The 27,610-nt window shown below is 41.5% G+C and overlaps 1 protein-coding gene and 3 non-coding genes across 4 annotated transcripts; all 4 read left to right on the top strand.

Annotated features, from left to right (window-relative positions):
- Positions 1-5,420: 5,420 nt before the first annotated feature.
- On the top strand, positions 5,421-5,503 carry trnal-uaa. Its single transcript has one exon. It is a non-coding gene; the product is annotated as a tRNA-Leu (tRNA).
- A 661-nt stretch (positions 5,504-6,164) lies between these two features.
- trnal-uaa lies at positions 6,165-6,247 on the top strand. The gene has a single exon. It is a non-coding gene; the product is annotated as a tRNA-Leu (tRNA).
- A 295-nt stretch (positions 6,248-6,542) lies between these two features.
- trnal-uaa lies at positions 6,543-6,625 on the top strand. The gene has a single exon. It is a non-coding gene; the product is annotated as a tRNA-Leu (tRNA).
- Positions 6,626-10,678: 4,053 nt separating this feature from the next.
- LOC121393038 (eukaryotic initiation factor 4A-III-A) lies at positions 10,679-27,610 on the top strand. Its single transcript, XM_041564359.1, has 12 exons — positions 10,679-10,951; positions 13,712-13,784; positions 15,955-16,021; positions 16,234-16,296; positions 23,245-23,377; positions 23,987-24,067; positions 24,790-24,931; positions 25,240-25,378; positions 25,855-25,970; positions 26,454-26,561; positions 26,959-27,086; positions 27,390-27,610. The coding sequence occupies exons 1-12, from the start codon at positions 10,771-10,773 to the stop codon at positions 27,404-27,406; spliced, it is 1,248 nt and encodes a 415-aa protein (XP_041420293.1). The 5' UTR covers positions 10,679-10,770; the 3' UTR covers positions 27,407-27,610.

Genomic DNA, 27,610 nt, shown 5'->3' with positions numbered 1-27,610 from the left:
ATGTGAATATGTGGTTGCGACCATTATTAAATTAGCCCCTTACAGGGCATCTAAAATAAAAAAACAACCCGTTTTTACTTTTTTTAATGAAAAAGAATCTCCAATATTCTTTAATTAAAAAATGTGTACCGTTTTTATAAGAAACCTGATTATATGTAGTGAAATTCTTCCTTTAATTTACTGCTGTGGATAGGAATTATCCTCTGCAGGGAAACAATCATACTTATGAACAGCAGGGGGAGCCTGCACTACGATTTCCGAAGTTGCAATTTTCCGAATCGTGCCGAAATGGTCCGTAGAGTCCTGCTCTAATAGAAAACCAACAGACCCAATGGTCATGACATGCTGAGTTTGTGTAATTTAATCATTAATTGAGGCTTGTTCCAATAATAGCAGTGTTGTAAATAATAATAGCTTGTTCCAAATAATAGCAGTGTGGAGTTCCATTAGTGAGGTCATTCATTCTGGGAAAAAACAGGTGTCAATTATGGCCCTTATTTAAGGAAGGAAGGAGCAAATGTTGTGTATGCTGGTTATAGTGCATTTCTCTCTGAACATCTGAGTAAAATGGGTCAGACCAGACATTGTTCAGAAGAACAGCGTACTTTGATTAAAAAGTTGATTGGACAACCTCCCTCCCTCCTTCAATGAGGCAGTGATCGTGGTCATCCCGAAAGAAGGGAAGGACCCTCTTAAATGCGAGTCCTATCGACCTATCTCCCTGCTGAACACAGATGCCAAGGTGTTTGCTAAAGTCCTGGCCAACAGACTAAAGCAAACTATAGAGGAAATAGTGGAACCAGACCAAACTCTACCATGTTATAGCAGAGGATGAATGGAAACCTATCTGTCAACTGATAAATACTACAGCTATAGAGAGATTGGCTTGTAGGATTGCTTACATTAGACATATTGCACTCTGAATGTAAAGTGTCTCCAGATCAACTTATTATAGCAATGTAAGTTGTCCATAGTTGGTTTTGTCATGGATCTGTTGAGTTATTGGTTGTATGGAGCTAAAACAATGGCCTCCTCCTGGAAAATAATAGGAACATCTAGGAGAAGAACTGTTTTGGGCTTAAAACTGTTGCTTGCAGATTCACCTACTCAATGCTGAAACTCTTACATGGAATTATGTGGACTCCCAGGTCTCCCTTCCATGCACCAGGCCCCATACTTTAGTGCAGATTCTTGCTGAGCCTCAAGTGCACACCGTGCTGCATTGCTTGACCAGTTTGCACACAGTGGGAGACAGTCAGACTGCAAGAGAAATGGGTGCAATTCTCCCAGTCACTTTACTCAGTGCTGCAATTTTCTCCTCCAGGAGGTAACTTTTCTTCTCTGCACTTTTCTGAATTTGCTCCGTTACCTGAAGTGCTTTCATTAGCTGTGCATTCTCTACATACAGATCTTTTAATAACAAACCAGATTTGGCATTCTTGTCAAACTGTCAAGAAATATAAGTGACAGTTACTAAAGTGCTTGGCTCAATATATTTACAAGATCTGGCATCCTCATATGAGCACATGGAAAGACTCAAAAAGGGACATCCTCACGAGTACATGCAACTCTTACAGGGTATTCACTCGTGAGAACATGCCACTTCAGCAAAAAATTATCTGCACATGCAACAAACATAAAGGGCATTCTTTAATAACCTACGGCTCTCAAAGGATATACTAACAGCTAGCACCCATAAAAGAGGAAGATATTGGCTACAAACTCGTCTACCCTTGACCGATCATAACCTTATTGGACAAAAAAAATCATAGTTCTCCATAATTAAAATAAACATCTGATTGGTGATCTGGTGAGGTATGCATTGGGATAGGTGGTAAATCCCACTGGCCAAGAACTATATCCATTCAAATTATTCGATCCATTGTATGACTAGCTTTAGTTGAATACAGGGTTGTCCACTTGGAGGCCTATGGTATGCTAACAAACCATACTACCCACCTGCTCCTTTAGCTGATGGACTTTCTCTTGAAGCATGAGCCTCACATTCTTTAGATCCATTTCCACCTCCTCCAGCCTTTCTTCCATCCTATGTAACAGCTTCTCATGTTCCTCCTGAAAGGGGTTGTTCACTTTTCAAACACTTTTTTCAATTCAGTTGTTTTCAGATTTTTCCCCAGAAATAAATACTTATTTAATTTTTTACTGTTTTTCCAAAATCTAAGTTTAAAGTTGAATGTTCGTGTCTCTGGTGTTTGAGTCTGACAGCTCAGTAATTCGGGTGCAGACTAAACAGTTACAATTTTGCAACATTTAGTTGATCCATTTCTCAGCAGCATCTCTGGAGTATTAGCAACTATTGTATCAATTCTAACAGCTGCCTGTAATGAAACCCAGAGATAAGAAATGAATCAACTAAGTGTATCAATTTAGAACAGTTTACAGGGTTGGCGAACCCCCACCCCCATCCCAGAGCTGCTTCATAAGGTGAAAAATGACACTTTATACTTCAAAATTAGAAAAACGGTCACACATAGAAAATCGAAAGTCATTGGAAAAAGTGATTATTTCTGGTGATCTATCTGAAAACAACTAGGTGTTTGAAGGTGAACCACCCCTTTAAACAGTTAATTATAAAGTAAGCAGGTGATTATAAAGCCCTCAACTTGTTCCTCCTATACACAATGTTTAATGTCTCATCTAAGGACAGGGCGTTCAAGTGTCAATGTTTGGACTCTGCCTGCCCTATGCTCCCTGTGTGTGCAATACTCTGCCTGCCTAGCTCCTTGTGTGTGCCATACTCTGCCTTCCCTATACTCCCTGTGTGTGCCACACTCTGCATGCCCAATACTCCCTGTGTGCCATACTCTGCCTTCCCTATGCTCCCTGTGTGTGCCATACTCTCTGTGTGTGCCACACTCTGCCTGCCCTATGCTCCCTGTGTGTGCAATACTCTGCCTGCCTAGCTCCCTGTGTGCGCCATACTTTGCCTTCCCTATGCTCCCTGTGTGTGCCATACTCTACATGCCCTATGTTCCCATGTGTGTGCAATACATATGCCTGTGGGATATGAACCTGATGGGGTTTATTCTGGGGGTTTGTTAGCATTTGGAAATTGTTGCTAGGGGCCCCTAAGGTGTTTAATCATGTGCTGGGGAGGTGCAGTGTTATCCAAAAGGGAGGAGAAGATATGGATTTAAGGGTACCATTTGTTTTTTTTGGTGTTTGTTACCACCATTAATGTGGATATGGTCTTAAAAGTTCTTGTGGTAATGTGGGTATTGTTTAAAGTGGGTGTGGTTTAAAACAGAGTGGTTAACACTAGTTTCAGTTAGCAGCCCTCCAACACATAGGCCAGAAAAATTCCAGCCCTTGGTACCGCAGAAGTTGAATAGCACTGCTCTAGTTTATATTTCTCTTTCCTCACTACGCATTTCAACAGAAGGTGGTATAAATAAAGGAAATGGAAATACTGACTGATACAGGAGATGAAGAGGGCGCTGCTCAATAGAGTTTACATTCTTATCAGAAGAGGTTATGTGACACAGGGTTCTGGGCATTCCACCAGTACTAAGGGGGCTACTTAATAAACAGTGGGTGCCCCACAGGCAATAGCATACCTCCCAACTGTCTGATTTTAGAAGGACAGTACTGGAAAGACCCGTTTTTCTCTGCACTGAACAGCCAGAAAAAGAAACAACGTTTCTAACTTAATTGGCTTTTGGCAGAGAGCCCAGAACAGCTTCAGATAAGATACTTTTGTAACAATTTTTAGATAAGCAAATAATTAATTGTAACAATATAAGATAACAGGTCCCTTGGGAGAAGTTAGACTCACAGCTTAAAGGGCAATTCACCTTCATTAGCAAAACTGTAATAACTGGAAAAAAAAACCACAGAAATATGTTCAAACTTTCATGACCTGACAAATTTTGTAAAATGGACATGGTAATTAGGGGGTGTGGTCACAAAAATGGGCGTGGTCAATATATATATATTTATCCAATGCTAAAGATCTTACAGTCACTTAGAGTTGGTAAATAGTCATGCTTACACTTGATAGGTGTGCTGTAAGACTGCCACTGATGACACTAATGACTGATTATAACTGATGACACACTAAGTGCTGTTCAAAACGATATAGTTTGCAGGATATTAATTTTTCTTGTGAAATATATGTAAAAATTAGGGATGCGCCAAATACACTAATTTGGGAAGGGGAAAAAATGTTTAAATTCCTGGTTTTGTGACAAAACTCATGCTGTTTCCCTCCCCGCCCCTAATTTGCATTTGCAAATTAGGATTCGGATCCGGAATCCGAATCCTGCTGAAAAAGTCCGAATCCTGGCCTAATTTTGACAAACAAATCCTGGATATGGTGCATCCCTAGTAAAAAAAAAATATATAGATGACACTCGCAGAACTTGCTTTAAAAATGAAACTTTGTACCATTCGAGGAAACAGGGGCACATGGTGCACAAAAGAGAGAGTGGAAATAGGGCACAAAGGGCAAGAGTGAGAGAGAGGGAGGAAATAGGGGGCAAACAGGGTAAAAGAGAGGGGGAGGAAATAGGGGCACACAGGAGCGGGACAGGGGGAAAAAAGGGGCACACAGCGACAAGAGAGAGGGAGGAAATAGGGTGTACAGAGTTAAGGTGGCCATACACGGGCAGATAAAGCTGCCGATATAGGTCGTTTGGACCGATTTGACAGCTTATCTGCCCGTGTATGGGGGCTTCCGACGGGTCTTCCCGATCGATATCTGGCCACGATATTGGTTGGATTTTAAACCGACCGACCTGTCGGAGCCCCTTGGTGCATCGTAATTCGATCGTTCGGCCATACGGCCGAACGTTCGAATTACCCCCGATATAGCCATGCCGTTTAGTGGCATATCGGGGAAAGATCCGCTCGTTTGGCGATGTCGCAAAACGAGCGGATCTTTGAGTCTATGGCCACCTTAAGAGAGAGAGAAAGGAAGAAATAGGGGCATGCAGGGTAAGAGAGATAAACACACACAGGGACAGGTGAGAGAGAGGGAGGAAATAGGGGCACACATTCAGGCTTTGACTGGCAATCTGTGGATTCTGGCAAATGCCAGAAGGCTGCCATAAACAGTCACTAGCTAGCAGCGCTGATTCTAAGCTGAAGGGCCGCCTCAGGCGGCTCCTGCAATGCCACTCCCCCTCGCCGATTTACCTGTCGGGAGGGGAGGCAGGAACACTAATGCGGAGAGCACAATTGCGCTCTCTTGCATTAGTAAAGCCGGATTTCTGGTTTAAAAACTGTAAATTCGGCTCTTAAAGGTACCAGGAGCTTTTTTTTGCCGCCCCTGGAAACCCTCCGGCGTTGCCACCTGAGGCCAGTTTCTCAACGCACCCCTGCTAGCTTGTGGTGGGAAGAAAATCAGAAATTCCCAGTTCATTAAAGTAGAATGACTTATACACATCCTCTTCCACCAAACCAGGATGGCCGAGTGGTTAAGGCGTTGGACTTAAGATTCAATGGACGTTTGTCCGCGTGTGTTCAAACCCCACTCCTGGTAAACTTCTAAAACCTAGAAAAAGCTTCTAGAAATTATACGCAGCTAGATATTCTCTTCATCTTCCCAAATCATGGGAAAACCATTGTAGCCAAGCCATTCCAAGAAATGATAAACCTACTTCAATCCAAATCAGGACCAGAAAGAGATTCCAAATTGATGCACCAAAGCCAGGATTAGGCCTTTTTCGGCAGGATTCTGATTTGGCCGGATCCTGCTGTCCTGCCTAACCGTATCCGAATCCTAATTTGCATATGCAAAGGAAGTAAAAATGTTTTTCCCTTCCGACCCCTAATTTGCATATGTATATGCAAATTAGGATTCAGTTCGGTATTCGGGCGAATCTAAAATAGTGGATTCGGTGCATCCCTATTCCAAATAGACGCTAGCCTTTCAAAAAAACAGAGGTCCCCCACTGGTCTAATAAAGGTGATTGTCTAAAGGGGGCCACAGATAGTGGCGTAACTATGATCTTTATTAAATAACTAACTAAATACATCTAATACATAGCCAGTTTGCTGTATCTCTGCAATTGGTGGTGCTAATAATCTCGTTTTTCTCCTACTCCGTCTGCATTTTGCGCTCTTATCTCTCCCCAAATAATATGACAACAACTGACACTTGAAAGAATAGATAAAGAGATAAAACAGCTAGCTTTCAGACAACCAGGATGGCCGAGTGGTTAAGGCGTTGGACTTAAGATCCAATGGATGTTTATCCGCGTGGGTTCAAACCCCACTCCTGGTAGGATTTTTAATGCCCCTCAAGCAAGACGAAAAACAGAGGTCCCCCACTGGTCTAATAAAGGTGATTGTCTAAAGGTGGCCACAGACAGTGGCATAACTATGATCTTTAGTAAATGACTAACTAAATACATCTAATACATAGCCAGTTTGCTGTATCTCTGCAATTGGTAGTGCTAATAATCTCGTTTTTCTCCTACCCCGTCTGCATTTTACGTTCTTATCTCTCCCCAAATAATATGACAACAATTGACACTTGAAAGAATAGATCAAGAGATAAAACAACTAGCTTTCAGACAACCAGGATGGCCGAGTGGTTAAGGCGTTGGACTTAAGATCCAATGGATGTATATCCGCGTGGGTTTGAACCCCACTCCTGGTAGAATTTTTAATGCCCCTCAAGCAAGACCACCAACAGGACAATTCTAGAAAAATAAATGTTATATGATATATATATATCAATAAATGTTATATGATATATATATCAATAAATGAATCATTAATTTTAACTATATATTCTCATAATGATGTAATCAGTTATAATTAGCTCAGTGGTGTAATTTGTGTCAAACGACTCACTGAAACATGTGTATTATAATAAATAATATATCTATGTTGAAAAAAACACTTGGCCTTCAGCCATTACAATATATGGTCATTCTTCTCTTATTTTTCTTCCCATGAAAACCGTAATCTGAGGTTTTTGATCTCTTTCCTGAGCAGAGCAACATCAAAAGAATTCTTTGTATTCCTTCTGAAAGTACTGTACAGACAGACCAGTAGGTGGCGCTCTTGTTACAAAATTAATTTTTTTAGCACTTTAGAAACTGCTCAATAACAAATAATTATAATAATATTAATAATGAATGTAAATTGTTTGGAAGAGCACCCAAAGCAATTTTACATTTTTTTTTAAGTTTACATTTCCTTTAAACTTTTGTCCTAAGGCTTGTGTCCATGCTGGTAACATACAGTTTCCAGGTTTCATTGAAGCAAATGTCAGGCAACAATGTTGGGTTTAGGCACTTGCCATCTGAAAAACATTTCAGGGTCACTAAGAGTAATCCCAGGGAACCGACCCCCAGTCCAAATGCTCATTTTGACACAGGTGTGTGCATTAGGCAAGTCTACATGGAGGGGGAGCCCCAGATGCTTTTGGTGTGGGTGGTCAGTGGTAGTGGGTAGCCAAAAGGACAGATCTTCCAGTGTGCACGGGGATCCCCAGTCCACCCCTGAAACAAACTATGTATAGAGAATTGTCTGAGGGAACATTTGGAGTTTTTGAATAGTTTGTCAAGCATAAAATAATATGCTGATTGCTACCATACTTGTAATGTTACATAAATAGACTCAAATATAGTTAGCAAAACCAATTGCCCTATGTTGTTGGGGCTCTAACCTTTTTCTGTGACCTTAGCATACAACACATTTTCCATGTTGCTGAAATGACAAGGTTCTGTGACTCGCATAAACAGCTTCTCCAGGACAGGTTCACTAGAAGATCCTGTTTCAGAAACTACAAAACATTTAAAACAGATGTAAATGTTCAACTTGGAAATAGCTTGTCCATTTGATATTAAAGGAGTGGTTCACCTTCAAGTTAACTTTTACTATGGCATATAATGGCTAATTGTCCTTTAAAAGAAAACGAAACCCTAAAAATTAATATGGCTAAAATATTTTTATATTTATATACTGAATGTATTGAACCAGCCTAACGTTTCAGCTTCTCAATAGCAGCAATGATCCAGGACTTCAATTTGTCACAGGGGGTCACCATCTTGGAAATTGTCTGCGACACTCACTGCTCAGTGGGCTCTGAACAGCTGTTGAAAAGATAAGCTATGGGGTTGTCACAAATTATCAAGCAGAAAATGAGGTTGGCCTGTAATATAAGCTGATGCTACAGGGCTGATTATTAAATTATGATGCTAGTTGCACTGGTTTCTGTGCTGTCATGTAGTAATTATCTGTATTAATTACTAATCAGCCTTATATTGTGACTAAGGTTGCCACATTTTCTGGAAAAAAATACCGGGCTTCCTTAAACATACCTCCCAACATTTTGGAAATAGAAAGAGGGACAAAAAGATTTGCCACACGGATCAGGACAATTTTTTGACCACGTCCAATTTGTGACCACCCCCCCTAATTACCATGTCCATTTTACAAAATTTGGCAAGTTATGAAAGTTTGAACACATTCCTGTGGCTTTTATGTGTTATTACATTTTTGCTAATGAAAGTGCATTGCCCTTTAAGCTGTGAGTCTTAGTTTTTATCTTATCTAAAACTGTTACAAAAGTATCTTAAGTATCTATTCTGGGCTCTCTACCAAGAGCCAATTAAGTTAGAAACTTTGTATCTTTTTCTGGCTGTTCAGTGCAGGAGATGAAAGAGAAACTTGGGACATAGTACAAATCTGGGACTGCGGGTTGAGCTGTCAAAAGCGGGACTGTCTCGCTCAAAACGGGACAGTTGGGAGGTATGCTTCCTATATTCTTGCTGTTTTTTCCTATTAATAACATTGGCATCACGTATCATTTTTACCGGCCAGGCCGGTAAAATACAGGCCAGGTGGCCACCCTAATTGTGACATTTATATTCTATGTGTACTGTGTATTTTGAGTCGGTCCCAAAGTTCAGTAAGTGACAGCAGCACAGATAGGGTTGCCACCTTTACTTAAAAATAATACCGGCCAGTGGGGGGCGGGCACCAAAAGGGGTGGTCCGCGTCACAAAAAGGGGCGGAGGTACACGGTGTGCCACAAAAGGGGCGGAGCAACATCACAGAGACGTCCACGGCTCTGGAAAAAGGTAAGTTCTTTGCGAATTGGGGGCAGGCCAGGGGCTTTTTTTAAACGGTAAATTTGTAATAACGGCCCTGGCCTTGGCAGGTGTTTTACCGGCTAGGCCAGTAAAATACCGGCCGGGTGGCAACTCTAAGCACAGAGCATGTGCAGTGAATAGGGTTGCCACCTGGCCAATGTTATTAATAGGAAAAAACTGCAAAAATATAGGAAGGCCAGTATTTTTTTCCAGAAAAGGTGGCAGTCCTAGCAGTGAATCAGCAGAAAGGAGCTACTGGGGAATGTTGGGAGGCACAGATATTCCCTGCTAAGGGCATTTGGCTGGTACAGTAGCCCAAATCATAATGTACAACATTTCCGCCCTGCTTCTTTAGTTAAGCTTTAGTTCTCCTTTAACACAATAAAAAAATGTAATAAAGATTTTAGCATTCAGTTACCCTTTATTTTCTTCTTCTATTTTGGTACGAGGCCATTGATGTAATGAGCTAGATATCTCAGTGTGCTGCCTATTTAAAACTTTCTGTCAGGTTTAGGACATTGAGAAAACTTGACAGAAATCCAGCCAGTTGCATCTAAGTGATGCTATAACCATGCCCCAGCATCAAAACTATACCAACATCATTGTGCCCTCCTCTAGGTGGTCTGGCAACCCTACTATTAGGGTTGCCACCTGGCCGGTATTTTACCAGCCTGGCCGGTGAAAATGATGGTTGATGGAAATGCCCCATACTCCATACTTACCCCTCGCTGCAGATTCTTCCAGTGAAGTTCCACGCGTCCATCTTCTGCGTCCTCTGTAAGCTGACTGTGAGATTGGTATTTCTGTGCATGCGCAGTTGGAGCAGTTTGCCGGTTTGCGCAACTGCGCATTACACGGAAATTTCCAATCTCACAGTCAGCTTACAGAAGATGAACGCGTGGAACGTCGCTGGAAGAATCTGCTGCAAGGGGTAAGTATGGAGTATGGGTAGGGTTGCCATCTGGTTGGTATTTTACTGGTAAAAATCATGGTTGATCCCAATGTTATTAATAGGGGAAAAAAGTTAAACATATATATTTTTTTTCCAGAAAAGGTGGCAACCCTAGGTATGGGGCATCTCCTCGGGGGGGTATTTAGCCTGGGGGAGGAGGGAGGGGGTAGGGTTGCCACCTGGCTGGTAAAAATGATGCTTCATGCCAATGTTTTTGAAAGGAAAAAACTGCAAGAATAAAGCAAGGCCGGTTTTTTGTTTCGAGAAAAGGTGGCAACCCAAACCTGGGGTGGGGGGGGTACGGGTTTTTTTCAGAACAGGTTTATTTCTCCTTTTATAGGTAAAAAGATAAATATATAGGAAGGCTGGTACTTTTTTTCCAGAAAAGGTGGCCGGCAACCCTACTACCCCAATATCACTGCTGCACCCCATATGCTACAGGCCATGCACCTTTGTTTGAGTTTATTTCCCAGCTAAGGTGGCAACCTTTGTTCTAAAGCATGTGAGACACACAGGATTTGCAAATATTTCAATGTAAATTTTTGTCTTTTAAACAGAAAATCTGTCTTTTAAATAAAGCTGGTTGACATCCCTCCCCTTCCGGGCGTGCTGCGTGTTCTCTACGTGGCCACGTTTCACGTATTGTGCGTGTGATGTTACATTCTATCACGCGGGCTGCTGGCAATAGGCCTTACTTGTGAGTAGCTTCTTTCGTTCGCGCTGCTCTTGCACATTCGCTAAGGGAAAATGGCGGCCGCAGCTGTTGCAGGAGTTGCCGGATTGACCAGCGGCGCAGGCCGCAAGCGGCTTTTACGGGAGGAGGATATGACCAAGGTGGAGTTCGAGACCAGCGAGGAGGTGGATGTAACGCCAACGTTTGATACGATGGGCCTGAGGGAAGACCTTCTGAGAGGCATCTATGCTTATGGTAATGGGATGTGAGCGCACACCGGGGAGCGGCTTCTATAACTCACTTGTCTGTGACGGAACATTGGGGCTCATTTACTAACTGCGCACAGCTCTACATTGGCGCTAGATTCTTTTATTATACAAGTTACACGCCTGTGGCGTGGGCAGTGCTTGCTGATTTGTTTATACAGAGGCGTCTCCATGATCTGCAGATTGTTTGGGTTGTGTTTATATGGGCAGAAAGTAGAATGTGACTATAGTTACACAGTAAATTGGGCTCATGTTGAAAAAGGGGAATATACTGTCCCTTTAGGGCAGATACACACACTCCGATTCAGGGAGATCAGTCGCCAAGTGACAAATCTCTTCTTCGGGGCAACTAATCTCCCCGAACTGCCGACTAGAATGGAAATCGCCAGCGGGATGGATATCTGAGCGATTTGTTTTCCGAAAGACGCCCAAAGTTGCCTCACAAGGAAACTTCAGGTGACTTCTGAAAACAAAGCGCTTAAGAGAATTCCTTAAGAAATTTCCCAGAATTGTACTCTGGGGTCCTTCTTTGGTATGGCAGGCTCTGGGTTTTGTTGTTCAGTTGTACAGCTGAAAAGTTGCAGGACGAGTTTCTTTGAGTATGGAAAGGGTACGTCTGACGAATGATGGAGATTAAATTAAGGTGGCCATACACGAGCCGATAAAAGCTGCCGACAGACCGAGTCGGCAGCTTATTGGCCCGTGTATGGGGGCCCCCGACGGGCTTCCCCGATCGAGATCTGGCCGAAAGTCGGCCAGATCTCGATCGGATGGGATTAAAAATCCCGCCGTATCGCGGCCGCATCTGTTCGTTGATGCGGTCCCGCGATCCGACCGCCCGTTTGGCGAACGCTAGGATCTGATCGTTGGGCCCTAGGGCCCACGATCGGATCAGCCCGATATTGCCCACCTCAAGGTGGGCATATCGGTGGGAGATCCGCTCGTTTGGCGACATCGCCAAACGAGCGGATCTATCCGTGTATGGCTACCTTTAGGGTATACTGTTGTCCATGGGCAGAAGAGAACATCTATTCTCTTGTGGTATATTCTGGTAGCGTAGTTTAAAGAAACAGTAACATCAAAAAATAAGTGTTTTTTTAAAGTAATGAAAATATAATACAGTGTTGCCCTGCACTGGTAAAGCTGCTGTGTTTGCTTCAGAAACTCTACTTTTGTTTATATAAATAAGCTGCTGTGTAGCAATGGGAGGAGAAAAGACTCGGGTTACACAGCAGATAGCAAATAATCTCTGTCTGTCTAATGGTGTTACCTGTTATGCATTAGTTAGTGTTAACCTGTGCCATATAGCCTTTTTTTTAAATTTCTATTGCTCCTCAGCAGCTTGTTTATATGAACTATAGTAGTGTTTCTGAAGGAAACAGATCAGTTTTACCAGTGCAGGGTAACAGTACGTGATATTTTCATTACTTTAAAACACTTACATTTTTTAGCGTTACTGTTCCTTGAACTTTCTTGATTTGTGAAGCTGTGAGTTGTAAAGAAGTAATATGAGCTAATAATAGATACGGAAATTATAGTATTAGAAGGTGATCCCCAACTAGTGGCTCATGAGCAACCTGTCGCTTACAACCCCTTGGATGTTACTCTCGGTGCTCTCAAAGCAGGTACTTATTTTTTAATTTCAGACTTGTTATAACTTTTGGTTGCTGTAAACCAGTGGTACTGCCAAATAGAGCCTCCTGTAGGCTGCCAGTCCACATCGGAGCTATCTAATAGCAAATCACACACATCATTTGGCATCCCCGGGGACTTTCTTCATGTTTGTGTTGCTCCCCAATGTAGTTTACAGGTTTAAAAGGTTGGGGATGTCTGTATTAAGGCAATAGACACAAAATAATCAGTGCAATTGAGTACAATGTTTAGTGTTTAAACCATTAAGATTACATGCAAGCGCATAGCTTCTCAGGCTTTAGAGCAAACCCGGTTAGGGGCTTATGAAGAAGTGGCTTAAAGGAATTGTTCAGTGTGAAAATAAAAACTGAGTATAAATAGGATGTGCAAAATAAAAAATGTTTCTAACATAGTTAGCTAGCCAGAAATGTAATATATAAAGGCTGGAGTGACTGGATGTCTCACATAATAGCCAGAACACTACTTCCTGCTTTGCAGCTCTATAACTTAGTCAGTGACTTGAAGGGGGAGCTCAGTATATATCTGTTCAGTGAGTTTGCAATTGATCCTCCGCATTCAGCTTAGATTGAAAAGCAACAGATATGACCCATGAGCCTCCCCCTCAAGTCTCTGGTTACTGCCTGGTGACCAATCAGTGTAAACCAAGAGAGCTGAAAAGCAGGAAGTAATGTTCTGGCTATTATGTTAGACATCCAGTTACTCCAGCCTTTATACATTACATTTTTGGCTAGCTAACTATATTAGAAACATTTTTTTTTTTTTTAGACAGTCTTATCTATTTACACAGGTTTTATTTTTACACTGAAAAATTCCTTTACAGTGGCCATACAAGGGTAGAATAAAGCTTAGGTTTGGGGGCTTCCAACAGGTCTTCCTGATCTAAATCTGTCCAAGATTTTGTTCAGGGAGGTTTCATTTTTCTCGTGATCGAGGAATGCATTGGCTAGTTGAATCAGTCCTCATCCCATCAGTAGCACAAATTAGTACCTATAAAAGTAAATCAGCCCCAATGTTTTTGCTGCACGCAGTTGCCTTATATGGAATGCACAGCACAAAATCCTGTATAATTTCTAATCACTCGTTTTACTGTTTGCAGGATTTGAGAAACCATCGGCTATACAACAGAGGGCAATCAAGCAGATTATCAAAGGAAGGGATGTGATCGCACAGTAAGTAGAACTGTAATTATACATTTATTAGCATAGTTGTCTTCAGGCTAAAAGGTCTGTTGCATAAAGTGGCGGGTTGTTTATCAACACTAGATACATCTGCACTTGGGAAGCAACCTCTGGCAGCTGTTTTATAGCTTTGTTTTTCCTGCAGCTGGCTGACAAAAAAGCAAATCACTTCACTAGTTGCAAAGGGTTATTGTCCAGGTTTGCCCAGTGTTAATAAGTAAACTAAATGCAGAATAGCGAGTGCGACTGTTTGCCTTCATACAAGTAAATAGTCTTTTTTGGATGGGCCCAGGTTATTAGTACAAATACACCATCTACCTTATATGTGCCAAACAATAGCAATACAAAAGAATACAAATTAATAAATCGTGGTACCTATAAAAGTTAAATACAAGCTTCAGAAGCAAATCTTGCTTTTAAGAGTTATAGCTATATAAGAATGAAAACCATAAAACCTCAAAAATACTGGTAAACACTTTTATTTGAGGGAAACAGGGTGGGTAATTTACCTTTTCCTGGAAAAGGCAACACTTGGGTAAATCTGAAAAAAATATAAAAGAAAATTGGCACCTTGTAGTAGTAGTAGTAGTAAGACACTGCACAGTATGCTTTATATAGTTATAAGTAACGGGGACTTGGGGGATTCCAGATAACAGATCTTTCCTTAATTTGGATCTTCATGCCTTAAGTCTACTAGAAAATCATGTAAATATGAAATAAACCTTTGCTTCTGATAAGGATTAATTGCATTTTAGTTGGAATCAAGTACAAGGTACTGTTTTATTATTACAGAGGAGTAATACAAATTTGGATTATTTGGATAAAATTAAGTCTATGGGAGACAGGCATTCTGTAATTCAAAGCTTTCTGGATAATGTGTTTCTGGATAACGGATCCCATACCTGTACTGGAATCTGTTATTTGAGTACATCTGCTAGGAATGGAAGCCCCCCCCCCCCGTAAGATATATATATAGGATGTTGGTTCCAATGAACGAATGAATCAACCAATCAATATCTGACACTCAACTGCTGCAAGAAGATAGAATGAAGAGAAACAGATTCTGAGAGAAGGATAGTGAAGAAAAACTTAATTATTTCAGAAATGATACAGAATATTTAATTGATCGTATTAAGAAAGTTTCTTATTTCAGTGTGGTGTTTATATAAAATTTTCATTTTCGTGATATTCCCCCTTTAACAATTTTAATCTCATCTTTGTGTTGCTTTTTTGGAAATGGTTTATAGTTTCTGATGGCAGACTTGTGCTCATTCAAGTGCATTTTATGAGGCCTACTTTTGCCCAATATAAGCCAATTTGCATGGACATTTAAGGCAGTATACCACCTGCACAAGTTGCAGTTATGGAATCCTTTCAGAGGGTGTTTTGTGCCCTTTTGGGGATGTATCACACTGTCACATCCTTTATAATGCCTTAAACTTACCCTATAGCTGTATTTATAAATTAAATGTAATGTAAATGTATTATCCTTTTCCAATCTGGGAATATCCTTACATTCATGAGGGAAAGAAATGATAACTTGCTGTTGACTGAATGTATCATTATTTCAGCACATCTTGGATAATAAGAAATCCATATTGTTCTAGATTTGCTGCTGTTTGTTACATTTATAGGTTTTATGCAGGTCGAACAGAATTAAGGGGCAGATTTATCAAAGTGTGAATTTGGAAGTCACCACAATAAAACTCACTTTCTATTCATTCCTATGGGATTTTTAAAAGTGTATTTATAACTCCATTATAAATACGATTCTAAAAATCCCATAGGAATGAATAGAACATTGGTACGTTTTTCTGTGGTGACTTCTAATCTCACATTTTGATAAATTTCCCCCTAAATCTCATGCCAATCCACACTGCTTCCTTTTTTCCCCCTTTGGAGATCTCACATGACCCATGTGGAGGAGTTTCCTGGATGGAGGGTAGTATCTAGGCAGCCCTGTGGTGGCTCAGGGGCATGGTCAAAATGTTCTCGTTTTAAAAGTATAAATTTACCTGCTGGGTTTCCAGCCCACAGAGAATGAGTATTCTATATATCTGTCATGGATACATGTAGAACACTACTTATGTGCTTACGTTTTGTTAGAAGATAAATCATTCTCATCTGTTTTTTTTTTAACAAAGTTTTTGTTTTCCTTTAGATCACAGTCTGGTACAGGCAAAACAGCAACTTTTTGTGTTTCTGTGCTACAGTGTTTGGATATTCAGGTAATTAGGTTACGCAATACCTTGCACTAAACTCTTCATAACGGACTTAAATATAAAATCCCCTATCTTCATCTTTTTAGCCACAATTAGGGCATAACTACACCAAGGTTGCCCTCCACGTTTTTATATTTCTTCTCTATTTACCTTAAATACTTGTATTGAATTGGTCTTTTGCAATAAATTGATTGCAGTTCTTTTATTTTTTTCATTAGGTCCGTGAAACCCAAGCCTTGATTTTAGCACCCACCAGAGAGTTAGCAGGGCAAATTCAGAAGGTAAGATCCCTTCATATTCTGCTGATCAGTGAGAAACTTTTGCACTCCGCAAATGCTTCTGTTTTTTGATAGTATCAATGCTTCCCTTGCCAGCAGGGCAGTGCTTTGCTTGTTGTATTAGGGCTGATGACAGATGATGCTTAAAGGGAATGTAAAGGCAAAAAAATTAAAATACAATTTTTACTTTCTTTAATGAAAGAAACCCATCTCCAACATACTTTGATTTAAAAAATGTCGGCAGCTTTTATAAGAAACCTGACTATGCAGACTATTTCCCTTCATTTACTTAATCTGACTGCTGGGGATAGGAAACAGAGAGTGCCTAGCTGTTCTGTAGGGAAAGGGTCATACTTTTAAACAGCAGGGTGGAGGGACTTCCCAGAACTTGAGCAGCTTTGTTTGTTTCCCTGTAGAACAGCCAGCGACTATGAAGAGATTCATATCTGCAGCAGTCAGAGCAAGTAAATGAAGGGGGAATTTCACTGCATACAGTCAAGTTGCTTATAAAAACTTTTTCAGTTAAAGTAAAAATTATATTTCTCTTGCCTAGATTGGGGGACACAGGCACCATGGGGATGAAGATCCTGTTGCTTGGAGAAAGGACACTAAAAGGTTAAAGTGGCTCCTCCTCCTCCTGCTCTGGGCTTCATCCCCGCCTACCTCCTCAATCCTCAGTTTTCTTTTAGTGTCCTCAGAAGGAGGATGGACACTTCGTGGCTGGGAGCAATGGTACAGATTTATTCAGTATCATGCCACTACTGGGGGTCAGTGTTTCTCTTCCAGAACCCCTCCAGCCAAGGACTTCTGATCTGAAGATGCTCTATAGCCTTCCCGCTCTACGGAGGCTGCAGGCTGGGGAGCTCCCCCCCAACACTACCCTGGGCACTGGTTCCCGCTCTCCGGAGGCTGCACCAGTAGCCACGACGGAGGGTATGTCTTTTATTGAGCATTCCTGGCTGGCACGAGGAGGTAAGTTAATTCCCTCCTCCCTCCCCCCATTACATGCTGCCTGTCAGCTCTGCAGAAAGGCATTTAGTTTCACTTTCACTGCTATTCTCTCACACAGATTTTCCTAGGCATTTAGTTTCACTTTCACTGCTATTTTCTCACAGAGATTTTCCTAGGCATTTAGTTTCACTTTCACTGCTATTCTCTGACAAAGATTTCCCTAGGCCAGGGATGTCCAAAAGGTAGATGGAATCTACCAGTAGACCTTTAGCTGGTCATCAGTAGATATAAAGACACTGTCAACACACAGTTTGTCTAAATCACCCTCCTGTTTCATGCTTTTTATTTGATATTTATTGATATTTATGTTAAGGTTACACTATACATTTTCTCATGAATCAATATTAAGTAATATTTTCCATGGAACAGAATTCTAACAATGCTTTTATATATGTAGATCATAATGGGACAACAGCACTAAAAGTAGTCCCCGCATTGGTAACTCAGTGCCATTCCCAGCGATCTTTCGCGCCACCATCTGGCGCTGCGTCTATTTCATTGTGCACGAGTCGCTGCACACACGCCTCACGGGCGCCATCTTACTAAAGTACTATACCAAAGCCCGGGAAACCTCTCTGGCGGCCATTTTGGATCCGCATCTCTCTCTCCAGTACTGAGCGTTTCCAGCCTCGCTGTCTCTCACAGAGAAGAACAAGGCACCATTCCTTCCTACCTTGGTGAATAGGTAGTTACACTTCCCTTACTCTTTCTCTAGGGGATTAACACTTCCCTCTCTCTATGGGACCTACTGTGGGGTTTTTCACTACTTCCCTCTGTCTCCACAGATCGCACTCTAAGGGAGAAGTGGTTCACTCCTCTGGACTCCCCTAATATTCCCCAATATCTTACTTACTGGGTTGCACTACATAGTATAGCCATGACGGGCAGGGCAGATGACCAGTCCCTTCCCAAGCAGGCAACTGCATGTACCAACAATGCAATTTAGTATTTGGCATGGGCTACTTGCAGACCTAAATTTGCTAGTGTTTTGGCTGAGCCAATATGTGAAGCCTGTAAGACTGCAGCAGTCACTGCACAATTACAATCCCACACAGCCCTACCAGCCAGCTCTGCGACAGCTACGGCTAATCAAACGAGCTTGGATTCTGAATTGGTGTGCGCTCTATCTCTAGCGGGTCTACAAAACCTAGCCAGAATTCCAGAGACTCTAGATAATGTCCTACAGCATCTATCTACAGAGCCTCACAGACTGGTCACTCAGCAGTCGGCCACAAAGCGACCTCCCCTTTCCCCACCTGTTTTGCCTGATGAACAGGTAGAGGCATTGGGAAGAGGGACAGATCCTATCCGCAGATGAATAGGATCAGGATACCCCTAGATCACAATGAGAGGTCGAGAGCCTGATTCAGGCACACCCCACCTTTAGCAGAGCGAACCAATAACATTTTCAAGAGGCAAAAGAAGTCTTCTTGTGTCTTTCCAGCCTATGAACAGCTGGGTGACATTGTTAAAGCACAATGGAAAACGCCAGACCATAGAGTCCAATTTTCCATCGCTTTACTCAAACTTATCCTTTTACTTTACAGACCTTGGTCTTCACCCCCAGCAGTGGACCCACCGGTCTCTAAATTGTCAAAGACCACCACCATTCCAGTAGTCGATGCGGCTTCCTTTAACGATCCTATCGACAAACGTCTTGAGGGTTTCTGCAAGTCGATTTTTACAGCAGCAGGCAGAACTCTACGACCTATTATTGCCACCCCATGGGTATCCAGGTCAATGGAAGTTTGGGTGGAACAGGTGGCCCAACTCATGGCTCAGAAGACCCCTCCACAGACCTCTTTCTAGCTCCGATAGCGGACACAAATACATAAATTTGCGTAGCAGTCCTGGACGCGGCTAAGCTCGTCACAAGGGCTTCGGCATAATCCATTGCAGCCAGACGTTTCCTTTGGCTAAAAAAAAAAAAAAAAAAAAAAAACTGGTCAACAGATCTTACCTTGAAGTGGTCTCTGCTTGGTCTCCCATTCTCGGGAAAAAAAAAAAAAAAAAAAAAAAGACTTTTTGGTGCTGAACAGAGAAGGAAAATTCTCAAGCTACAGAGCCAGAGGTCCCAACATGAAAAGCAACAAGCTCCGACCCGCCCCAGATTCCAGTCAAGGCAGAGCACTTCTTGGTCAGGAAGCAGAGCAGCACCTAAGCCCGCACGGGACAAACAGCCTCCGCATGAGGAGGTGCCCACCCCTGAAAGCTAAACCCTTTGGCGGACGCTTAAGTCACTTTCGGGAGGTGTGACGGCATAGAGTACTGGAACCCTGGGTCCTACAGATCATTTCTATCTCATAGAATTCGCTCAGCTACCTCCGAGGTGATTTTCCATCTCAAGGCTCCCTACCACAGAACCCAGGCACTCAGCTTTCCATGGGGTTCCACACGCCCTGACTACCTCCGCGGTAGTAATGGCGGTCCCTCAAGGGTAAAAGGGGCTTCGGTTTCTACTTAAACCTGTTTATAGTACCCAAAAAGGATGGATCTTTTCACCTGGTGCTAGACCTAAAGGCACTAAACGACCATGTAAAGAAGCACCACTTCAAGATGGAATCCATCCAGTCAGTCCTAATGTCCCTGGACATAGAGGATTTCAGGGCGGTGATCGACATCAAAGATGCATACCTGCATGTCCCCATACATCCCAACCACCACTGGGTCCTTCACTTTTCAGTGGCAGGAGAACATTGGCAATCCCTGGCACTCCCCTTCAGACTATCCTCCGCGCAAAGGCTATTCACAAAGGTCATGGCTGCGGCTCTAGAGGACCTGCGACTGCAGGGAGTGAGTGTCATACCATACCTGGACGACCAACTGGTAAAGGCCCTTTCCATGGCACTGGCCACAACTCATCTCCAGACACTAATGCTGTTACCGTGGCAGATAAACTTCCAAAAATCTCGATTCATACCTTCCCAGAGTACAGAATATTTAGGGCTTGATCTAAATTCTTCATTGGGAAGAGCCTTCCTTCCCCAATCCAAGATCACCTCCATGCAGGGGCTCCTGCCATCTCTGCAGAAAATGGATCAGGTACCTTTAAGGTTGCCATGAGAGTGCTAGGGACTATAGTGTCATCCTGCGATTCCATATGCGCAGCTCCACACCAGAGCCATGCAGAGCCTTACTCCAACACCAGAGGAGGAACTGAGCGAACCTAAACTGCAGGATTCCCCTATCAGATCTAGTTTGAACCTCTATCAGTTGGTGGCTTTGACCAACAACACTTCCGTCAGGAAAACCCTTCCCCAATCACCAGTGGACAGTCATCACAACAGTTGCCAGTCTACAAGGTTGGGGAGAAGTATTGGGAGACCTAACAGTACAGGGACGTTGGTCACAGAAAGAACTACTCCCCATCAACATCCTGGAATTAAGAGCAATCTACCTGTCATTGTTCCAATTGTCAGGCAGACTTCAAGATCTACCTGTAAGAATACAGTCAGGCAATGTGACAGCGTTGGCTTACATCAACCACCAAGGAGGCACCAGGAGTCAAGCTGCCCTCGCAGAGGCACAGCAAATTCTTCTGTGGGTGTAAAACACAGTACCAGCTATCTCCGCAGTATCCCTGGAGTGGACAACTGGATAGCAGATTTTCTCAGCCGAGAGACCTTAGATCAGGGAGAGTGGAGCCTACACCCAGAGGTTTTTTCAACTGATTCTGGAAAGGCGGGGCACTCCGGAAGTAGACTTAATGGCATCCAGGTACAACAACAAGCTTACGAGGTTCTTCACAAGAAGCAATGACCCTCTGGCCCTAGCATGGACACACTGGTGGTTCCGTGGCAGTTTCACCTAGCATATGTCTTCCCACCACTGGCACTTCTGCCAAGGGTAATCAAGAAGGGTAGAAACAGTTGTAGTGGCACCCTACTGGCCACACCACACTTGGTTCGAAGAGCTCATAAGTTCATCAGTGGACGCACCATTCCACCTTCCAGACAGAATGGATCTGTTATCTCAGGGACTGATCCTTCACCTGAGTTCACCATGGCTGGATTTAACGGCATGACACTTGCAGCCATAATCCTAGCCCGATCAGGAGTTCCAAAAAAGGCCATACCGACCTTACTAAGGGCCAGAAAGCCCGTCTTCGCACGCATCTACCACAGGGTATGGAGGACATTCATATCCTGGTGTAAATCTAAAGCCAAAGACCCACAGTCCTGGGATGAAAGTAGCCTATTGTTATTCCTTCAGGAGGGTTTAGAAATAAGGGCTGGCACTCAGCTTACTGAATGTTCAGGTATCAGCCTTATCTATCCTTTTTCAGCAGCAGCAGCTTGCAATGCTGCCCAACATCAAGACCTTCCTACAGGGAGCATTGAGGATGATACCTCCATACCGTCATACAATCCCTCCCTGGGATCTCAATATTGCAGGAGCAACCGTTCGAGCCATCGGCTCAATTCTATTAACTCTGCTGACTCTTCAGGTAGTTTTCTATTAGCCATCACTTTGGCTAGACTAGTTTCAAAACTAGCAGCTCTATCTTGTTGTCCACCATTTTTGATTTTTTACAAGGACAAGGCGGTGTTGAGACCTACCTTGGATTCTTCCTAAGGAGTTCCATCTTAACCAGGACCTGCTGGTTCCTTCATTTTGTCCTGAACAAAAAACAAATTTGGAACAGTTACATATGTAGATGTGGTTCGTTCTCTCAGAACATACACCAGGGCTACCAAGAATAGAAGGAAGCTAGACAACCTCTTTGTCTTACCAGAAGGACCACGGAAAAGCCTTAAGGCATCTAAGGCCACCAATGCAAGATGGATTAGGTCAACAATCTTGAAGGCCTATGAGGTACGAGGTAAGGCCACACCCTTCCGGGTTCAGCTCATTCTACTTCTTCACTCAGCACTTCTTGGGTGGTTCCTCTCCAGGCTTCAGCAGAACAGGTCTGTAGAGCTGCATTGTGGTCATCCACACACACCTTTTCCAAATTCTACAAGCTGCATACATTCGCCTCAGCCGAAGCGAGCTTCGGCAGGAAAGTGTTGCAGGTGGTTATTCCCTGAACACTAGGGGTAAAAAGTCCCGCCCTCATGGGTAGCTTTGGGACGTCCCCATGGTGCCTGTGTCCCCCAATCTAGGCAAGAGAAAAATAGATTTTTGTACTTACCGTTAAATCCTTTTCTCTTGTCCTACATTGGGGGACACAGGCCTTCCCTCCCTGTATTAGTTCATGTTAATATTGATCAGGTAATATCTTATATAATTTTTGTTGTTCAAATACCAACAATTTCAAACAGCAGGTGGTTCATACCGTGCTTAGCTTGCATTGGGGAGGAGCTCCTTCTCTTCACATGGGCAATTGGTAGGGCTCGTCATCTCTTCTTCGGTCAGAAAACTGAGGATTGAGGAGGTAGGCGGGGATGAAGCCCAGAGCAGGAGGAGGAGGAGCCACTTTAACCTTTTAGTGTCCTTTCTCCAAGCAACAGGATCTTCATCCCCATGGTGCCTGTGTCCCCCAATGTAGGACAAGAGAAAAGGATTTAACGGTAAGTACAAAAATCTATTTTTTATTTTTTTGCCTTTACATCCTAGTTTCCAACTTCAGCTGCAGGGACAAAGATCATGAAGCCAGATTTAAATAGATAAACTGGGATTCTATTTGGAGGACCCAGTGCAGTCTGCATATTGGATTATTAGTCTTGCTGTATCAGCTTTGGCAGATATTATTTGACTTGTGCTGTTTTGATAATTTATGACTATCCCTAAGCAGCCCAGACCACACTGAGCATGTGCACAGTCTTGGTCTTGCAAAGATGTTTAACAAAGTTACAAGAACGTGACCCCTTCTGGCCAACTTTGAAAACAAAAATCATTTGTTTGATTAGGCTTCTGGTGCAGGAGCTTTATGTTTAGTATACAAAATACAGCATTTCGAGCATTATTCTATTTTATCTAATTTGCATGTTTGTTTAGGTGTTGCTTGCTTTGGGGGACTACATGAATGTGCAGTGTCATGCGTGTATTGGAGGCACAAATGTTGGAGAGGATATCCGAAAATTGGATTATGGGCAGCACGTTGTTGCTGGAACACCAGGGCGTGTTTTTGGTGAGTCTAACAAACTTCAATATGCGTCAGTGAGGACAAAACTGTTTGTAACTTTCTCAGTAGTGGTTTTTATTTTATGTATGAATTTAAAATGTTGAACTAAAAGACAAAAAACAGTTAAGGAAGAGAGAGAGTGCCCTAGCTCACTCTATAACAGGTCTCTTCAAACAAATGTTGCCGAAGCATCCACTAGCCCAACCGGGAAGTTTGTAGGTAGAATGTTGAAAAGCCCTCTGCCTTTCTTAAATTTTGCCAATAGGCTCATCCACTTAAGAGCCACTACTTTTCTAAAATAAGTTGACACTTTTTAAAATTCTCCCTTACCATTGATTTATCAAGAACCCCAGTAGTAAAGCCTGTTTTTAATTTGGGTTATTGAACTTGACAAAAGAGAGGACCATTTTTGTGTGAAGTTCTATGTTAAAATGTATTCTAGAAGTGGGATACATCTAGTGGATTACTGTATATGTATTGTATTTGTTGAGTTAAACAAACGCTCACACACACAATATTTGTATTGTCGATGGATAAGTTTGGGTGGAGAGGATTCCTACATGTCCTCTGAAATCTTTGCAGTGTTAATAAGAAATTCTTTTTTACTCACTGCAGATATGATTCGACGCAGAAGTTTAAGAACTCGGGCCATTAAAATGTTAGTGCTGGATGAAGCTGATGAAATGTTGAATAAGGGTATGTCATTCTAACGTCTTAATGTTCATTGTAAAAATGGTTTATCATCAAGCTAATGATGGGCCAAACTGTACTCTTTTCTGTCAAGTCTGTCCTTCAAAAATAAAATCTAAAATCAGGCTCAACCAAAGGATGTCTTTGGTTTTCACAAACCTTCAAGAAGATGTTCAGACCAGAGAATATGTACATTTACTTAATATCCATGTTTCATAAACTTGCATGTTTTATATCTGTTCTGGAGTCTATTCTCCGCTATTCTGCAATATCTTATTAATTCTTAATCACTCTGTATTCGTTAAGGATGTAAATCCAACAGATGTCAACAACCAGTAATTCACTTTTTCTTGGAGTAGATATTTCCAGTACCCACAAATAGAAGTCATTTTTATTGACTTGATAGCTCCAGAGTACACAATGCATAATAAAGACTTTACAGTAATTGGACAGTGTCCTGTTGGACCATACAAAGAAGTAGTTTTACATTAATGCTAGCCATTTAAATATATGCCTTACACATAAAGTGCATGTCTATGACAATACATGAGGCGCAAATGAGAACTTAATTTAAGTAATTACCAGAAACCATAAAATAACCATTTTCCCAATCTAATATAGGTTACTTTTGTAAATAGAATGATTATTTATTGGGCTCTTTTGACTTTTCAATACACGGTCTTGTGTCTGAGATGATATAAAAAAAAAAATCCTTAAATATATTTCAGGTTTCAAGGAGCAGATTTATGATGTATACAGGTATCTGCCTCCAGCAACACAAGTTTGTTTAATCAGTGCTACCCTGCCACATGAAATCCTGGAAATGACCAATAAGTTTATGACTGATCCCATCCGTATCCTTGTGAAACGGTGAGTAATGGCATCTTTCTTGGTTTTACGTTTTCATAGCAATTGCCTAGCTTTCATTCTTCAGTTTACTACAAGGGCACTTGAAACCTGTCAGAGTAGCTTCTTCATCTCACAATGCCCTGCAACATGTTATATAACCATGCATGTGTGTGGGGGGAGGTAGTTTAACATTTGGATTTCTTGTTTTGTAAAGCTCGATCCTAGTTTTGTACCAGATCTTTAAAAATAACTTGTGAAATAAACGTACTGCAGGCTCATGTGTAAAACCTTTTGGAAACTTTATGCGAAGTTACTTCCTTTCCCTCTAGTGATGAGTTGACACTGGAAGGCATCAAGCAGTTTTTTGTGGCAGTGGAGAGAGAAGAGTGGAAGTTTGATACTTTGTGTGATTTATATGATACTTTGACTATTACACAAGCTGTAATCTTCTGCAACACCAAGAGAAAGGTATGAAGTTTACATAACTTAGCGTCTTTATAACTCCTTAGTGATATAGTGACAAGCTGGTCAATTTGTGAAGAAATAATGTGGTATTCCCAGGTCAGTAGGTTATTGTGTCCGTGCCTTTAGGAGTGAGGGTGTTGCAAGGCTGTTAACATGGGTGGGAGTTGCATTAACTGGGGGTGACATGTTGGTTCTGCCAGCTATAAATATACACATTATTTTAGGATATTTAACTGCTTTCTTGTTCTGTTCGCTTGTTTTTTTTCTTCTGAAAGGCACTAGGAAAAGACAAAATGTTTGTCTGTTGTATATTTGATGATCTAACAGGAGGAGAGCTTACTGACTTAGAACATTTATGGCAGCTCACTTACAAGAAAACTGAAACATTGTTTAAAATACAATGACAGGAATTTTTACAAATTCTGGGAGATTTGTGTTAAACTTCAGGAAACTGAAGGATGTTTGTTCTGTATTTACAGGTAGATTGGTTGACTGAGAAAATGAGAGAAGCAAATTTCACCGTTTCGTCAATGCATGGTGATATGCCCCAAAAGGAGAGAGAGTCAATCATGAAAGAATTCCGATCTGGTGCAAGGTAAGGATTTTATTTGCTGGAATGTGGAAATCCTAGTTTTCTGACAGCCAGGAAAGTGTTGTTTGACACACTTATTTAGATGTTTTTTGACTTTGCTTTAATCACCATAGAACACTTTTTAGTGGGTTGTTGTTCTGGGATTTAACCCCCGTATAAATTGTCTATCTCCATTGCAAACTAATGAGGGATTAACAATTGAAACAAAACTGATTAAATTCTTTGTTCTGGTGCAAAAAAGATTGTTAAATCTGAAATTTAAAGTTTTTGCCTATTGTAATAAGTCATATAATACAGAATGCAAATAAATTTGCTTCTAAATCATATTACATTCCTGAAATTAACAACTTTAAATTGTCTGCTTGATATAGGGGCTGTACTAACCTGTAGTGTTATGTAAAATGCTGGATTCTTTGTAACTGGAAGTTCTATTTAACTGTGGTCACACATTTGCAAATATAATGTCTGACCTCTTCTGTTTTATAGCCGAGTCCTCATATCAACGGACGTCTGGGCCCGAGGATTGGATGTGCCACAGGTCTCCTTGATTATCAACTATGATCTTCCCAATAACAGAGAATTGTACATTCACAGGTGTGTGCTACTTCTGTCTGTAAATTAAAATGCCTCTCAAATGCCCTTGTTATGAATGAAGCTATCGACTGAATATTTCATTATTTGGATTTGCTTTGGGTGAATATTTCATTATTTGGATTTGCTTTAGGGACGTACTGAACATCTGAATTCAGTTAGGGATTTGGACAAATCAGATATGGGTCTTTGTTTCCATGTTTCTTCACAGGAATTAAGAATGAAGTGTTTAGAACCCGAATTATTGACTATTGGAATAAATGTGCTTTAATATTAATATGAAGAATGATAATAATTGGTTTGGTATTCCTCCACATATTATATCGTGAATTTAATAATTGTCGTGGACAAGTGTACACATACATGGGTTGATTTTTTATTTTTTTTTATTCTAATGTAGAATTGGCCGATCAGGAAGATATGGAAGAAAGGGTGTTGCCATTAACTTTGTCAAGAATGATGACATCCGTATCTTAAGAGATATTGAGCAGTACTATTCGACCCAGATTGATGAAATGCCAATGAACGGTATGCATACATCTAGCTTTATCTTGAATCACATCTGGGTTCATGGTCTTGCTAGCGTTTTTTATTTTACTACTTTTGATTTTTTTATTAATAAATTCTGTATTAAGTCGAGACCACTGCTTGTAGAACATTGTCAAGTGTCTGTTGTGAAACACACAGCACTATCCATGCACAATGTTGTGAACAGAGTCTCTAATAGGTGCCTTGTATTGTATGTGGATACATTGGCATGTCAAACCTCATGTATACTTTGGGTAACATGAATGGGTGCCTAATTAAACTTTTGTTTCTTTCCTGCTACAGTTGCTGATCTCATTTGAAAATCCGAACTATATAAAACCTTGGAAAAAGGAGCCACAAGGAGCGGATTTCTCAACATCACAGATTTCTTTTCATTACTGCTGAAGGTTTTATTTTGTGGATTTCTGTCTTTATTTAACTGTTTATGAAACTCTGCACCCAATCCCTTGTAAACCCTGTAAATAGTGCAATTGGTATCTTTTCAATAAAAAAAATCCATAAAA

The sequence above is a fragment of the Xenopus laevis genome, chromosome 5S (genome assembly GCF_017654675.1).
Source record: "Xenopus laevis strain J_2021 chromosome 5S, Xenopus_laevis_v10.1, whole genome shotgun sequence".
In the NCBI taxonomy this organism is placed as follows: Eukaryota; Metazoa; Chordata; class Amphibia; order Anura; family Pipidae; genus Xenopus; species Xenopus laevis.
Note: the sequence above shows the minus strand (reverse complement) of the source record. Positions and strands in the feature narration are given on the sequence as shown.